Genomic DNA, 18129 nt, shown 5'->3' with positions numbered 1-18129 from the left:
TATAATATGATTCTCAATGGGCTATAATGCAGCTTATAATATGATTCTAAAGTGACAGTCATGTAGCTTATAACAGGATTCTAAACTCTGGTATAAGAATGACTCTATGTTACGTGGGCGTTCTGTCTCCGTCCGACGTCTGTGTACTGTGACGTAAGAACAGATGTCGCATGACGTATAAAAAAATCTAACCCCAAACTTATGCAATCCACTCCAATGCCGCCTCATCTAACCCACCCTTGCCTAATCCTGCCCGAACTAACCCATCCCTAAGCCACTTCATCTAACTTAGTCTGACGAAAACTAACACATTCCAAACAATTTCCCCAAACATAATCTAACCTAGCCCAACCTATTTCAGAAACACTTTACTTAACCGAACCTAATCTGACCCATTCTCTGACCACTCAGCAAAACCTAGTTAAGCCACTGCAGAACCACTTCTCTTGCTCTAACCTAACCTCACATAACCAACACTAACCTTCTCTAACTTCAACCATTTTAACCCAATCTAACCTACCTTAAGTTAATCAACCCTACTCTACCCCAACGTAAATCACTGCTAATCTACAGTATCCTAACTTAATCACTACTCCCCTAACCTACCGTACCCTAACTTAATCTAATCTGACCTAACCTGCCCTAACTAACCTAACCTAACCTGCCCTCCAGAACGGCGGTCCGACAGTCTCCGCGGGCAACAACTGGCCTCTACGGGGTAACAAAACGACGATATGGGAGGGCGGGACAAGAGGGCCAGCGCTGGTACACTCGCCGCTCCTCCAAGACACACCCAGAGTATCACACCAGTACGGGTGGTGTTGTGGCCCATGTTATTTACTTATCAAGTCATTTATTTTATTTTATTATTTTTTTTTGTGTGTGTGACAAAAAAAATATCTAACCCTTTCAGCTCAGTTCACTCGTATGGTCATGTACAGTCAGACTGAAGACTCATTCCAGCGTCAAAACTAAAGCTCATTGAATTTCATAACCCACAGTTTAGTTTTCAGTTTTCATACCACAATAATACGTAGCGATACAGATCCTTTGTTTTCACTTACCATAATCTGGATACCAAGTCCTGCTTACATGATATTCAATGAGCCTTAAGTATGAGATATGAATGAGTCTCCTTGGTTACTGTAAGGTTTGTTTTCATCTGACGGAACTGGATCATTGCTGCAACTTGAATACTAAGTCGTGGTTACAATAAATTTAAGGAGCCCTAGTTATGAGATATGAATGAGTCTGGTTTCTAGTCAAGTAGACCATCCAGTCTGACTTATCAGCTCAGCTAAAGGATGTTAATAATCCTCGTCAGGTTAGATAAAGATGCCATAATTTCACAGCTATATTAATGAGAGAGAGCGAGAGACGTAGCGTTTGTTTTTCTTGCCATATATTTGTTACCTCCGCCAACGAAGTTGAAGGAGGTTATGTATTCACCTGTTTGTTTGTTTGTCCACATGATATCACCAAAAGTTCTCAGTGAATTTCAATGAAATTTTGTTGAAGGGTGGGCCATGGGCCAAGAAAGAATTTATTAAATTTGGGGGCGGATCCGGATCCAAATCCGGCATTGGCGGAGGTATGCGCACCCTGAGTGCTTTGTAGTTGTTTTGTGTGCCAAACACATCCACCAATTCCACCCATTCACCCTCTCATGGTAGGAACAACTACAGATGATTTTGTTCAGCTGAGTGAGTCATAGGAGCCCGAGTGTCAATACTGGTACCTATTAACATTTTAGCGGTGGAGACAACTGTACTATTCTACACCATTTTAGGTCAAACAGTTCAGCTGAGTGAGTCATAGGAGCCTGAGTGTTGATTCTGTGCAGCATCTTTGTCCAGACGTGTAGTAGTTTGGCGTAGCAGGTTTGAATTTGCAGTTTCGTGTTTTTTTTTTTTTTTACCTTGTTTTTTTCTTTTTTCCTTTCTTTTTCTTTTTTTTTTTTTTCATTTACTGTGGGATTGGTGGAGTTAGTGACCATCGTGCAGTCGATATTCATTAATTTAATCTACCTATTTATTTATCCGTCTATCTATCTGTCTCACATGCTGGTGCCTCGTGCTGCAGGTTGGTGCACGTGACGGACTGGTTTCCAACACTGGCGGGGCTGGCAGGGGGCGCCGTCCCCCCCGACATTGATGGTGTGGACCAGTGGGGGGCGCTGACGGAAGAAACGCCCTCACCTCGCTCACACTTAGTCTACAACATCGACAACACGACTGACTTCAGCGCAGGAGTCAGGTATGAGGGCAGGGAGGCGGAGAGGAAGGGGAAGGGAGAGAAGATGGGAGGGTTGGGGAAATAAATGAGATAAGGAAAAGTAAGGAGAGGAAAGGGAAGGGGAGAGAAATGAGAGGAAAGGGAAGGGGGAAAATGGGAGAGGAAAGGGAAGGGGAGAAAATGAGATGAAAGGGGTGGGGAGAGAAATGACAGGAAAGAAAAGGGAGAGAAAAGAGATGAGAAAAGAGAGGGGAAAGGGAAGAAAAGAAAAGAGGGGAAAGGAAAGGGGAGAAAAGGAAAGGAAGAGGGCAGGAAAAGGAGGCAAGGGACGAAGTGGAAAGGAAAGGTAGGGGACAGAAGAGGTGAGGAAAGGAGAAGGGAAGAGAAGGAAAAAGGAAAGAAAAAAGGGTGAATCAGTGGGAAATGCAGGCGTGAGACGGACCTCCACGACGACAGCATGTGTGTGTGTGTGTGTGTGTGTGTGTGTGTGTGTGTGTGTGTGTGTGTGTGTGTGAAAGAGATAGATAGAGAGAGAGAGAGAGAGATTTGTTGTGTAGCTTAATATTTCACGTAACTAAAGGAAAAAGGTAATATTATGGCCCTGCATTCTTTCCATGGCATTTATTCGTGACCAGAATCACATTTTGAAATGGTAATAACTTGTTACACCTCAAAGCTCAAGACAGAGATTGCAATTTTACGTCTGTTAGAATGAGCAGTTAGTCAGCAAGAACGTTCTGAAATACTTTGGTCGCTGTCTGATCACTACGCAGGAACAAAATTGCACTCCTGAGCTCACTTAGGGGATATTCCAAATCGAAATATTTGCTGTTGGTTGGGAGTAAGGAGGAGCAATGCACCGTGAATTTACAAGGTGAGAGGAGGACAGAATCTGCATCCCCTCTCAGTTGTTTTTCACGACACGCAGAGGGTTCGATACATGACTTTAGTTTTTTTCATCTTAACTTAGCCCTTATTTCACTTTTTTCATTGGCTGAAAGCGACAGTGGTACGCGCCGCATCCTTTCTATAACACTTCTTCGTGACTGGCATGATATACTAGTGTTAATCTTTTGCCACAGTTCATTATTCAAGATGGAGAGAATTAAATTTTAGGCCATGAGAGTAGGCCTATAGCATTCCCTAACATCATGTGTCGCATTATAGTACCTTCTAGAATATTTCCCTCCGGGCCTCGGCGATGTATATTCCATACTAAACTTCATATCTTGTATGTTCATTATATTATTTCAACGTCGGCATTATTTCCATAGTATGCAAAGGAAATTCCAACACTCCATAGAGAGAAATTATTTGTAATCAGGAAAATGTACTAGAAAGGTGAGATTAGGATGCAGTCAATTATAGCTTTTCCTTACCCATTTATTGTTTGACATGGTTTGTTAATATTTATTTTTCTAACATGTTTGTAAACCATTTTTATACTGAAAAAAAAAAAAAAAAACGGCATACATAAAAATACTGGGACGTTGTGATACCATGTATTATTCTCGTGAGCTTAAATTAGATTCTATAACATCTTTTGCAATGTATTTGGCCCATTTCACTGTAATATTCTCTTTTGTCATATACATACATACATATATATATATATATATATATATATATATATATATATATATATATTCTGATAATGACAGGTTGTGGCCTATTAACAGCACACATGAGAATATTAATGTACCAGGTAAAAAATAACTAAAAGGTAGTACGGAAGAGATTGTAATTCTACTATCCATCCATTCATCCATCATCCAATTCTACATTGCCGTATGAGGAGCGAAGGAGCCCGGGGCTAGGCAGTTGGTCCCGACATTTAAGATGAGAGTGACCAGCCTCACTCATCCCTGAGTGGCATTTCATGAGCAATCAACCCCAACCACCCCTTGGATATAAACCTTCACCGGCTCAATCCGATTGAAGCGCAATAATTACCCACTAAACCACCGGGCGCCAAAATTTGGCTATATGGTTACCACCCAGCGTAGTAAATGGTTTCCTGGTGTACAGGAAACCATTTGGTTTGTCACTCAATGTAGAGTCACCCACAGGCACAAGGAAGTGGAAAGTAAGTCTACTAAACTGACGAAAATACAGCATTAGACTCTCACCTCTCTCACCTGCAGGATGGGTGACTACAAGCTCCTGGTGGGGAACCCTGGGCCTGGGGAGTGGACGCCGCCCCCGGAGAACACAAGCGCCATTGCAGACCGATCAGTCAATTCAGACCAAAACGTCGCCTCAGATCAACAGTTCGATCCCCTGCTGGCTTCAGTGAATCCATCTCCTTCCTCCACCGTGTATATAGCTCAAGAAGCAGCATCCAGTTTTAAGAAGGCAACGGAAAGTCCGCTACAAGAAATGCTAGAGGGAATACGTAAGATTTTGAGGGATTCGGCACAATTACAGTCGAAAGAACTGCATCACAAATCCAGATCGTCCCGCCGTGGATTTTTCTTGCCTCAAGAGTCTAACAGCGAGTCCTCCAGTGAATCAGACGAGGAAAGCATCATAGATCACAAGAATTCAAAACCTTCAGGCATAACTAGTCAAGGATTGTCGGAAAATTCTATTCACTTCGGCTATATAAGATCCCAGCTTACTGATTCACAAGACTCCCACGAACACAACGAACAAGACTCGCACGAACACATTGAACAAGACTCACACGAACACGGCGAACAAGACTGGCACGAACACGACGATCTCACGACAGGTACAGCACCAAGTAAGTCAGCGTTCGAGTCCGATATGAAAGCGGGGAAAAATGCGATTGTTCAAACTGAAGAGGAAAGAGAGACGCATGTGCAACCTGACGTCAACGGCTTTTCGGAAGATGATGACATTCAGAACGAGATAAATAAATTCTGGGAAGCTACACATGAAATGGAGGTTGCGACTGATTTTGAGCGCTGGCGAAGTTATGATAAAACTGAAAATGTTGGTGATGAAGAGCTTTTGAATATTTACATTGAAAGTGAGAATGTCAAGCGTGGTTTTGGGAACCGTTGCAATAAAACAATGATCGCTTCAGAACATATGAACACAGAAGTAGAGCAACTTGAAAATACTTTGAAGAAAATAAGAGAGATGCAGCAAGAGTTTGTTCGTAAAAGGAAAATAAATATCGCAGAACTGGAAGATGTTGAGGACATGCTAAGAAAAACAGTTTATGGAGAGCGCGTAACTTCAAGTAAGGTGAAGCCAACTGGGTGGGATGCTGATGCAAGACTGCAGACCAAAACGGAGGAAAATGCCGACAGAAGACAGAGGAAGAAAATCGAGGACCAGGAAGACGTAGAAGCGATGCTAAAAATTCTGGGTGTCAAAAGTTCAGAAATCAGGCTCTACAACTTGGCAGGTACGATTTGTTTGTGTTTAATCTCTTCACAGTGATGAACTCTCTCTCTCTCTCTCTCTCTCTCTCTCTCTCTCTCTCTCTCTCTCTCTCTCTCTCTCTCTCTCTCTCACACACACACACATTCTTCCGTTTTCTCTCTTTTCTCAGTCTCTTTCTGTTCACACTGTCTCTTTCTTCCCTCACTCACATTTCCCACAACTCTTTCTTTCCACATTCTCTTACATTTCCCATTATCCTCTCACCTTAACATATTCCACTGCCTCGTTTGTCCTCTCTCATATATGCCACTGTCCTCTAACTTTCTCACTTGCCCTTCTGTAGAGGACCCACAAAAGAGACACAAACTTCCGGGGTGCCAGGTGCCCTCTGACTCCCACACGGTCTCATTCTCTAACTTCCTCACTTTTCACAGTCGATCCAGAGGAGAGACACAACCAAGCGGAGTCCCAGCCAGAGGAGGTGAAGGTGCTGCTACATTTCCTCCTCACCCAACTTCCTCGCTACGTCCCAGCCGACATCCGCCCCAATGACCCTGACTCCAACCCCAAGTACTATGGCAATGTGTGGTCCCCTGGATGGTGCGAACCACAACCGTAGGGATCTGGGTTGGATGATGGTGCGACAATGGTGTAGCGTCGAGTGGAGGGTGGTGCGACATCAAAGTGATAGTGGGTGAACATTGGAGTGTGAGAATAGGGTGACAATGTGTGAAAGATTGTGGGTGAGAATAGGGTGACGACGGGTGGAAGGTGCTGCGACATTGGAGTGATGGTCGGTGGGTGATGTGTGAGAATGCGGTGACAATGGGTGGAAGATGGCACAACACTGGGGTGAAAGGCAGTGGAAAGTGGGTGACAATGGGTGAAGGATGGTGGGTGACAGTGGGTGGACACTGGTGGTGTTACAATGTGGTGAAAATGGGTGACAGTATTTTGATGTTTCAACTCCACGCTCATCAGGACACAAACCCAGTGTAGGCCTACTGCGGGAAACTGGCCACCCCAGAGTCTTTTGTTGAGGCAGTGTTGAAGGATAGTTTGTGCTGTGATAGTGTGGTCAGTGGGGTGAATAAGTATGTTGTGTGGGGCTGCAATGCAGTGTGGGCATAGTGGCTTGTTCTTGAGTTGGATTTCTAATTGGTATTGTAGCAGGGACGGGTGTAGACCACATCACAGTCTGGTTAAGTGTAAGCCTTCCCGCGTCTCTTTAGGCAGGGTAGTTTTTAACAGTTTATGTCTGGTGGTGGTTCATGAAAAATGCTATGCTATTTGACCGAAGGTTTTGGAAGCGGTGGCTATGTGTATGTATGTGTTTGGAGGTTTGGTAGACAGCAGTTGGTATATGGTGTTCTAATGGCATGATAGGTTCGATTCCCGGCAGAGTGGTAATATATTGGATGATTTTTCCTGTGTGAAGTACATGTTTTTCTTTTCACTTTGACCTGCCGCAAGTGCTTGGAATAGATTAAAAGCATCTACTTGCCTGAGTGCCAGGGGGTTATCTCATCCTCCTCAGGCTCACAGTGGGGGCGGGGAGACATTGGTTACAAGTTTGTGACGATGTGAGATAACTTTTACCTTGTCGTGGTGTAGTGGTATGCTGCCTGGCTCTCACTTGAGAGTCCAGGGTTCGATTCCCAGCATAGTGGTAATATATTGGATGAGCATGATGGCTGCTGGAAAATCGTGTAAGAAAGGGATTATGCTGGTTGAAAGCTGTAAAAGTGGCAGGAAAATACTGTGATATGTGGAAGACAGTGACAACCGTGTGAAATGGTGACAACTCAAACTGGGATGGTGACACCATGAAATGAATGACAGTAGTGTGAAATGGAGCAGTTACAGTACTAGATGAAAGAAACTGTGGCAGTGGTAGAAAGAATGATGGCAGCATGACAGCATTGCATAAGTGAGATGACATTAATAGTTAAAAAACAAAGGATAGTGTTGTTAGTATTGTTTGCATTAACTGTTCATTAGCTGTGCCAGAGGAGATATTTTTTGTTTGCTTTTATAGCTAAGTGTTGTTATGCAGATGTTTTTGGGAATGATTCTGGTTGAATTAGTGTTACCCGGTACTTAATTCATTTAATGTAGTGGTGACTTTACGCTGACAAACCAAATGCCTTCCCATAACCTGCCTTAAATCTCACAGCTAAGTAACCAGTCCTTGAGCCCCTATGCTCCTGATGGGGTATTAGATGATGAGATGATAGATATACCGAAAAATTCTAGCACAGTTGCCAATTGACAAATTTATTAAGTTAATCCAAAGACATTTTTTGGATACCTGGCCTTGTATACTGATTGTCCATGCACTTCCGTCTCAGTTCGTTGCTCTGCCTTATTCCTCTCCTATGATTTTTAAAATTCTCCATTTCACACTCATGTCCCATTCAGTGTGATGCCAGTTTCAGACTTATTCTTGCTTCCTTCAGTTACGTTCAGCATAGGAAAGACTTACTATTCTTCAGCAGTCAGGAAAAAAAAAAAAAATCTTCATAAGCAGCTGTGGCTCAGTGGGTTAGAGCACTCTGAGCAAAGGGTCGGAGGTTCAAGTCCACTCAAGGGTCATTAGTTGACATCAGGAACGGCATCCGGTCATAAAGTGCTACACGCTTCAAAACCAAAGCCCTTTACCCAGGGGCACTGTCTTAGCCCTTATCAAAAAAAAAAAGAGGGGCACAGCGTTTAAAAAAAAAAAAAAAAAAAAAAAATTCTTTGAAACATAGGGGCCAAGGAAAGCAAACCCCAACAACCTCTCGGATGGAAACCTTTACGGGCCCATCCTAGGTGAAGTGCCTGACAGTGTCATCTGCTTTAATGATTCCCACGCAGCATACTGAATACTCTCCTGGATTACAAGAAATTTGTTACTCGTAGAATCACCTAAAGGCTGCACTACATCGAGTGAGTGAATGGTGAGCACCCCCACCTACTGCATTTAGTCACTTGCCCATACAGCATTTGGACACAACAAAGAAACCACCACCACAGTATACAAACAATATACAGTACCCTCGCGTCCAGCACGGTAATATTGTCATGCATGGGTCACGTGTTGGACCAAAAACGTGTTGGACTAAAAATAGAGCTTATGGGGAAAAATGAATTATGTCAGCAACCCTCGGAAAAGTCACCCTAAATACCTACCATATACCTATACATATATTGGTACTATTGTAATTATAATAAATGGTACTGTGCTATGAATGATAACTAACCTTTTAGGATAGTGTTGGTGGGCTTGCTGGGAATGGAAGGTGGTATCCAAGGCTGTAGTTAGTCCTACTGGGTCCCCGGAGGATGGCTGCTGGCGTCACTAGCGGGTAATGGCTGTTGCTCCTCCTCAACCTCCCTCATAAATCCTTCGAAATCAAACCTCACTCATAAATCCTTCGAAATCACACTCAGAATCACTATCTTCGTCCATTAATCCTCAGCAGTGCATGCTTCTCACACTGTTGCCAGAGCCCCGTCTCGTGACTGTGGAAAGTGATCGCTGTCGCTGACTCGGTAGAGAATAAGGAGAAGCAACTTTATTTATAAACTGGTACACACGCCGATGAGAAGGGTTTCAAAACGATTGCTATTTATTCTAAAATATTAATATGTATTCAGTGTCAGGCTAAATATTCAATGCTGTAGTACGATACATTCTCTGTCGAGTCGCCTGGGTTTTGGTCACACTGTTTTCCCCATCGTATCATCAGCAGGAATCCATCCAGATGAATTCCAAATGCCCGTGGTATCGTCGGCAATTTTAGCACGTTACCGTTCCGATTTACCATCGTATCCTCGGCAAACCTGGTATGAAGTGCCGTGTGATAGCCTTCGGCTGCCAGGATCTCAAGTTTTTTATTATGATCACGTTGGCTTCATTCATGTCGTAGGCTTTGGTAATGTCAACTTTCCTTTCCCCTTTCTTCTTCCTCTCGATGCTTTCTAGCTTGGTGGCCTGAGAGAGGTGCCGACGCTTCTTGGGGTTCTCAGAAGGCTTCCTAGGCATCGTAAGCAGGGTAAATGCAGTAACAAGGGCAGAAAATGCAGCAAGAAAAATGCACCTTCCAATGCAATTATGCGACTGAGTGGCTCTGTGGCGGGAGAAATGTAAACAAAACCACGTGACACCAGAAGCGTTTTTAATTGGGTGGCATCACGATCACGTCACGATAGCGGGCGGGAAGGCTACATGATAAGTTTTTCATTGGCTATCATCATCATGGGAATGTCCAGTGTGGCCGTGTTGGACCGGGGGTGATCGTGCTAGAGTGAACTCTGCGGATTTGGCCCACTTCTCGGAGCTCTGTGCGTGTTATGCTAACACACTCGTGTTGCAGTAATTAAATCGTATTAAATAATACTAATTAATTGCTCACCGTGCTGGACTAACGCATGCTGGACGCGAGGGTACTGTATACGTTCAGTGATGAATTATGCAAGCCCTGCTTGGGCCACTAACCTCACTAAAACACACTACAGACCATACAGAACAAGGCCCTAAAAATAATCACAGGCTGCACAGCTACTACACCCACAGACCACCTACAGCAAGAAACCAAAGTCCTCAAAGTCAAGGATTACCCAAACATGAGAGGCACTCAAACTCTCGCTGCAGCCTCTACAAACCCACAACATCCGCTACACTACATGGCAGCACATCCACACACACCAAGGAACATCAAAACAACACCCAGCACAATATCATACACAAATACCGTCATCTCTCCCCCCTCAGACCAGCTTCCAGGAGCATATCCATACTCAGATCACTCGCCGCTCCATTCAGTCACATAAAGACAACACACAGCTGCCTGCACAGGCTCCTGATATCCACCCTTCTGAATCCTATCTTCCTCGTGAGGGCAGGGTCCACCTGGCCAGGCTGAGATGTAGGTATCATCCAGCTCTCTTAAGTTACTAGAAGAGGCTGGATGGCTCCGTCGCTGATGCCTGTCCAGGATGTAACACAGCACCCCATACTATTAAGCACATTATGGAAGACTGCATTGCACACAATCACCTACGCCAACAACACAACATACACTCCTTGAGAGCTCTATGGGAAAGCCCGGTCTTGGCCATGGCCTTCCTCAGGGACTCGGGGCTGTTCGGCCAGACTGCCTACAGTACTACTACTGCAGTTATCACTGACCATTTCAGAATTATGTTTTGTTTATGGAGATGAGAGGTATATGAGAGAGGAGGGTGTGAGCTGGGACCTGGACAGTGAAATGGCCGGGACTGGGTGACATGGCGATTTGCTTGTGGCCACTCCTTATGGGATTAAGGCGTTTGGCAATAAATTGGTAGATTGATAGATTTTTTACCTCCACACAACTTTGTTCAATATAGGCTGCACCCTTCTGATGGATGGGACTCTTGGCACTGCTTGTCTTGTTTCTGTACTGTACGTCTGGCACTTGACCAGTGCCTAATCCAAAAGTTCATTCAGGATGACTGTGACAAAACAATCTCCAAGGCTTTCTGGCATCACTTATCATTTCTCCCTTATGCCACATCATCTCCACTCAGTTACTCCTCATTGTCCTTTTCATTCCTTATTGTCCCATTACATGAAGTTTTATTTTAGTATATTCACGTAATTAGCCTTTCAACTTTTTTTTTTTTTAGCCTCTATTAAAGAGGGAACACATATAACTATTTTCAATGGAATTCAGTCACACTGATTGTTCGGCAGAGATAATCCAAAATACTGACTATGTCAAAGGATACCTTAAACTATGCTGTATAATAAATAAAAATTTGCCTGTTCACATGGAGTAAATATAGGTCACATCCTGAAGGATGACCAAAATACAAGTTAGTGCAGGTAATGACAAACAGAGTTTTGAGGTTAAGCAAAGTATGGTATGACACTACACTCTCCAACTCCACAGCATTCCAAGTGTTATCAACAGTTCAGCCTGAACACAGGAACCAAGAAGCTAATAGTTGTCCATGTCTATCCATCACTGCTCTGTCAAGAGTATATGGTCCAAGGGCTAACCTGCCTAGACCAGACACAACACAAGAGTGACCAATTACTTGCCTGAGAAGCAATATGTGATAAGTAAAACCCAACTAACCCTCAGGTCCTTATGGGCCTTAACCAGCTACAGCATTTTAACTTGCTAGACCACCTGGGATTCATTTGTTGGTTATATAGTTGCCATTTAAAACCGAAAATGGTCTCTAAGTTACACTGATGGGAATAACCTAATGAATTCATCTTAAGCACTGACAGACACTGTACTGTACTCTGTTCCTCACTCCTCAGAGGGTTACAGCACACTGCTGGGCTTCTTTTCTTGCAGTCCTACTACTTTCAACAACCATTTCTTGGCGTCCTACTACTTTCAACAACCAATGTGCTGTTAAGAAAGGCTTAATAGTGATGAAATTATAAAAGATGCACTTTAATTTTTTTTTTTTTTTTTTTTTTTAACCATTCATTGATCAACATGTTCCTGTACTTACCTCATATCAGCAGCATACAAACACTGCAGAGATGAAATTAATAATTCAAATAACTGGGGGAGCTGGAAGTAAAGTACTTTAAAAGGGTTGAGGTGCTACCCTTCACTCAAAAATCACTGAATGGTAGTCAGGTCAAGTAACCATAGTTCAGATCATTTAAGCTGTTTGAGACCATCATATGTTCCTAACAGCGATTTTACGTGATACAAAACCTCTGTCCACTTCTTTGATTTGAACCATGACCTTAGTACACAAATTCCAACCACAGTTCCACTAATTCCAGTATCATGGTGCTTGGAAATTCAACAGTACTGTACAATAAGAGTATGAAATATGAGATAGGAGCATACTTTCCTTATATCAATTTTCTTTGAAACATACAGAAACAGGCAATATATAATCAGAAAACTGGGCCTGAATAAAAAAATTATGAAGATATTTTCCTTTTTTAATTACATTTCATACAAAAACTCTATGAATAATACAATATTTACAGCCAAGATGCTTCTAGGCCAAGTGTTTCTGCTGATTTCACCCAGTGCTTGACCTCTGTCAGCACCGTTAGTAGCAGAAATAAAATAAAAGGAAACATTATGTACAAAAGTTGTAACATACAAAAGTATAAAAAAGCTAACTTTGCTTTGCTTATAATTAGGAAGAAGGTTTTATGTTAATAGCATCTAGTGAATACTTCTACTTGTTACACATTTTTTTTTTTTTATTATTTAACATTAAAGGTCTAATGGAGATCCAATTTCATCTAATTCTTATAATTTACATCTTGCACATACAAGAAATAGTGAAAAACAATGAACGACTAGCAGTTTCAGTAAAGGAGTCAGCAATGATAAACCTCTTCCACAAATTCCAGGTCTAAGCTCCTAACAAAAGTATACTAAAAGTTAACGGTGGTAAAATGATACAGATAATGAATATGATATGATGAGGCGTGGCTCAGGTAACGGGAGGTAAACAAATAAGATACCAGTATGAATATCAATGGTTGGGGAAGAGAAAAAAGTCCTTACAGTAAAATCAGACCCAAATTTTGACTTTGTTGCTTACAAAAAGGAAAAACAAATTGTTATTGAGGAAAAAGAAGATGAAAAAAAAAATCATTATTTCTACACAAAATAACTTGACATGGTGACACAACCACTGTCGTCATTCTACGACAGTTTAAACAAGATCAACATTTTTTTTTTTTCTATCCTAAATATTTCCCCTTTGAGGACTGTGATTAGCAGACTGGGAGCAAAGCCTCTGTGACCTAAGGGAAGAACACAAGAGACCATATTCTTTTGGGCTTAGGTGGCTTCTGACTGTACCTCTTCTTTATCATGTCACAGAAAGTCCTTGTTAAAAGTCAGGAACATGTTGTAAAATACCACAACTTTTCCATATAAATCATACTATAAATTGGGGGAAATCTGGCAGCAGTTGTAGCCCCAGATTCATCTGATATGTGAATCCAGTGGACTGCAGGCTGAAGTTGCCCCCCTCCTGCAGTCCACCATCCTCCTTTTGGGGGGATAGGAAGAAGTGAAGGACATTTGTAAAACCAGGCTATATCAATGCCACCTCATGAAGGCGACCCACTCTAGCATCTGGCAAAACAGGTCAATCAGCTTTAACCAGCCGCGTCCCATTAACATATGGGTATATTACTGTATAACGTTTTGTCACACTAAGTCCTGTCAACATACCCATACGTTTTGCAATTGCGAGGTCCATCATTTGCACATTTTTCAAGTTTCATGCATGATTTTTAATAGGCATACGCAGAAGACCTTCCTCTACCCACCGCCAGCCAGCGACACTGCCTTACCCCGCATGACTCCCCCTCCCCCCATATGCCATTGTCTCGGCAACTCACCTGTTAGCAACGATCTGGCCAGTAAAGATATGTCGTGCCTCAGTACGAAATTCAAGGCAAGAGTGACTCCCCAATCAATGACGATGTGAAGGGCAAAGATTATGTGGCGCCAGAGGAAGAAACAAACAGAAGTGATGAGGAGATAACGTCGCCAAGGAAGGTGCAATATGTTGATGTGTTCAGAGAGTGAAATGCTTATATCGCTTATATTATTGTGTCAAAACCAACATATTCTTGTACTACATATAAATTCATACCAAATGAACAACTATCTACCTATTCTGAGTGGTTTGCAATAGTTACCGCTACCACAGAAAATGCGACAGCCACAGCGTGGCTCCAGAGAACACGGTACCAGGTGTTTAAAGGGTCACCTGTACAGCCCATTTCTAAACTCCGGTGAGCACTTTTTTCTGATTTGCCATTGTTTCTCATAAAATGTGGAGGCTTAAAAAAAAAAAAAAAAAAAAAAAAAAAAAAAAATGCCGGGATTGGGGAGGTCTGTGATGAATACTCTGCTGGGACGTGGCGGGTTAATGGAATTTTAAAACTGTTCTGCAATTAATGAGGACTTGGCTTAAAAAGTGTATAACACGGACACACTATAGTTACTCCTCATTTAAAATTGCTTCATTCAATTTCATTTTTGAGTTGATGAATTAACTTATTTTTCACTTTAACCTTTCACCCTGAAAACATATTTTGCATTTTGCTTTTGCTACCACCAGATAATTTTACTCAGCTTATTATGGACTTCTTTTACAGAAGAGGTTAATGAAGGCTATATCTAACCCCACCCTGAACTATCTGGAGGTGGCAAACAATAAACTGAATACTGTACTATGTTGCTGGACTTGAGAGGTTAAGTGCCTCATGATTCAATATACAGGTGTTTTGGGGTAAAAAACAAGTGCTTTTGGTGCTCTTAACCCCCAGAAGTCATGAACCATTAACTTATCTCACTTTAAATTGTTTCACCTCGTGGCATTTTATTTGTACACATTGCAGGCTTCAACTGAGGACTGACTGATTGGTGCATTAATATTCTCTTGTTCTTTAAGCAACCTATGATAATCTGTTCTTGAGCCCTCGGATATCTTTCAGTTTTGTAATTTCATTCGGCTTGAGATGGGCTTTTTGGACTGGAGGGGTGACCCCTCCAATATGAAAGGCCTTTCCCAGGTTTAAAAACATCTAACAGTGGCAAGCACTAACTAACATGAACCTTGCCAGGGTTCACTGGGTTAACATTAAGAAGCAAGTAACATGAGAATATTGAGGTGCACAAGTAAAAAGAAACCACTAATTGGGAAGAGACAACTGAGCTTCTAAGCTGACAAGAATATGGCCCAAGGTGTGAGAGGCAGCACCACCACACACTTACTCCAAGCTGCTTCATCTGGCTGAGAGCTACCAAAGTATAAAATAAAGTATCACAAACACAGATGCACAATAAGCCCCCGAATGTTCAGAATGATGGTGCTCTCACTTGCCTTACCTACTGTTCACTGGGGGCCTCCTTCCATTCACAAAAAATTAACACTCATATACTGTAAAACATTCCAAATTCAAACATATTCGACTTCAGAAAATTCCAAAGTAATTTAAGTATGTAAAATGAACCTGTGAAGTATCTAGCCACCTTTCAAGAAATTATGTATATATATATATATATATATATATATAAACTGGTTAGCTGTTCCTACTGGGCATGAGCCCTTACCTCTGAGCTTTGGGGAGCTTACTGTGCTGCAAAAATTGAAAATCTTGCACACTATAAAAATTCATTATCCAATACTGCTTATGAAAATATAGTTATTCACTGAAAAATGATAAATAATAATGTAACTGACAATTTTCATAAAACCTGAAATCTGTTTAAGAAACATAAAAGTTGGGTACAGAAGACTTGTGCTCCTGTATAAGAAAACAGAAGATGGGTACAGAAGACTTGTGCCTCTGCTATCATACTATTACACTTCTCTCAGGTACATAAGTTTGTCCGGGTCTCAGTTAAAAGGATTATCACAGGACTCAGACAATGTTTCTGTTGTATGAGCACGCCACACACTCAAGTCCTGATACAACATCACATTCATCAGCTGAGGCTTGCCATAATGATTTTTGTTTTTGCACCTTTTCATGTGCCTCACTGAAGGGTGCAGTCAACCCTTCAACTTAACAACCTATGGTTATTGGTTATCACAATTTATATACATTCATTTTAGATAAAAGTACAGAGATTGTGGAGCACTAGATCATAATTTACACAAAGAGGAAGAAACTGATGTAGGAAGAGTATTTTAATACTTTTCAGTAAATGTAAAATAAGCTATAGAAATTTAACTATTGGAGCACCACTCAAGTATGAGAACCCCAGTGATAATTTTCACTTTACATTGGAACAGTGTACAAGTCAATTGACACAGAATGCTGCCTAAATACTTACTGTATTAAACAGGTAAAACAAATATTACTTCATTTAGAAGGCAGGAATAATAATAGAGAATGGAAGATACTCATGCATGATAGCATCCTCTCTTCCAAGACGATCCTATTGCCACTGAAGCAGCCACTCATCACCTTCTAACCCTAAAGTTAAGGACATGTACTGACATTAACTGTCTATATTGATTGCAGTCTAGTTCCTTCATCTCTTCATAACCACCTACGTACATCATATTGTAACACAATATATTCTCAAGGGAGAACCTAATTATTACCTCAGTTCAACTATCCTCCTTCTATATACCAGAATAAGAGCATCAATAAAATTTAACTTGTAGTCTATTGTACTTTGATAACTGATGAGAACCAGTTGTACTTCGTACTTTTCTGGCCCTTGACAGCCAACTATGAAAAAGTATTGAGAACACCTGCCATTCAGACAACACTCACACCACATGTTTCAACTGACAAGTAAACATTAGCATTTTGTGCTGCACAAACCCAACATAACCACACCTCACTAGGATGGCATTTGTCAGGGCTTAGTAATAAATCATTTTATGCATCTATGGGATAAGTCTAAGTTGGGCAAGAATTTAGTGGAAGCAATTAATCCTCCTCTCATAGTATGGATTCACTACCAACAGGACAACTATTACAGGGTATCTGCCACTGCCTGTCTTGTTGTGAGGAGGGGTCATTGCTTAGTATGGAAAGAAATGCCTGAAAATTCTTTTGTAGGGGCCATCCCTCACAAACATACAGACAGACTAATGGATAGAAAGAGAGAGAGAGAGAGAGAGAGAGAGAGAGGTACAGGTAGTCCTCATTATAAGTAAGCAATCTGTCCAAAAAACAGTTTTCTTTTTTAAACCAATACTGTAAACCGGGAACAGGCAAATTTGATATCTAGCCAACAATGGAACTGTAAATGGCAAATATTCTTAAGTCCACTGCTGACTTAACCCCATTACTCTGATGACATACTTTTCATTTTAATTAGGCCACACCAGACATTACTACTTTGTTTAATTAGGCCACACTAAACAGTATCATTTTGTCTAAAGGAGACCTGTTGTGGTGGGGGGTCTGTGAAGACTATTTTCATCCCCTTCAGTCTGAGGTCTATCCAATGGTGAATAAAATCATCTGGGTATAGCAAGAATAATGAATGACATTACCCAAAGTGTGCTTCTTTTATGTAAATACAGTTCATGTATTTGCTTGTAACTGTCTGTCACTCATTTGAAAATATTCAAACACACACATTACAAGGCATGTTTGAAATAAGCTTGCCCTGTACTGTAGCCACATCAAAGCTCAATGACACATGTCTTTATTGGGAAGGTTGTTTTGGCATCTAGCGGTTCCAAACTCGCCTTTTTAAGTTTGGGGGGCTATAAATAAAAGTCCTAAATAACAATCTGAGAAGGGAGTTGAGATACCATACCCAGGTATACTTGCTGCAAAAAATATCAGTGTGCAGTTTGCATGAGACAATTTAAAGGGGATGATTGCTGCAAAAAGTCTGATAATTTCATCTCATGCTGATAAACCTGCTTTCATGAGGATGCATTACATCGATTGCTGCTGACTTTCCTTAGTTTGTACTATCATACGAATATTCAGATGATACATTAATCTTGGGACATCATGAGCTACCTGACCATTGACGATATCATCACTTTCTTACTGGGCAATATTTTTTGGAG

The 18129-nt window shown here is 41.5% G+C and overlaps 1 protein-coding gene across 1 annotated transcript in view; it reads left to right on the top strand.

The window, feature by feature from the left end:
* Window positions 1–6663, top strand: part of LOC145417761 (uncharacterized) — a 36745-nt gene extending 30082 nt beyond the window's left edge. Inside the window, exons 9-12 of the mRNA XM_080286367.1 lie at window positions 673–809; window positions 2083–2256; window positions 4380–5614; window positions 6027–6663. Coding sequence (XP_080142493.1) covers window positions 673–809; window positions 2083–2256; window positions 4380–5614; window positions 6027–6211 — 1731 coding nt within the window. The 3' untranslated portion in view covers window positions 6212–6663. The remainder of the gene's footprint in view (window positions 1–672; window positions 810–2082; window positions 2257–4379; window positions 5615–6026) is intronic.
* Window positions 6664–18129: the final 11466 nt, after the last annotated feature.

The sequence above is a fragment of the Coenobita brevimanus genome, chromosome 111, assembly GCF_032717465.1.
Source record: "Coenobita brevimanus isolate Jiangsu-jjx chromosome 111, ASM3271746v2, whole genome shotgun sequence".
Classification (NCBI taxonomy): Eukaryota; Metazoa; Arthropoda; class Malacostraca; order Decapoda; family Coenobitidae; genus Coenobita; species Coenobita brevimanus.
This window is presented reverse-complemented; position numbering and strand designations above follow the sequence as displayed.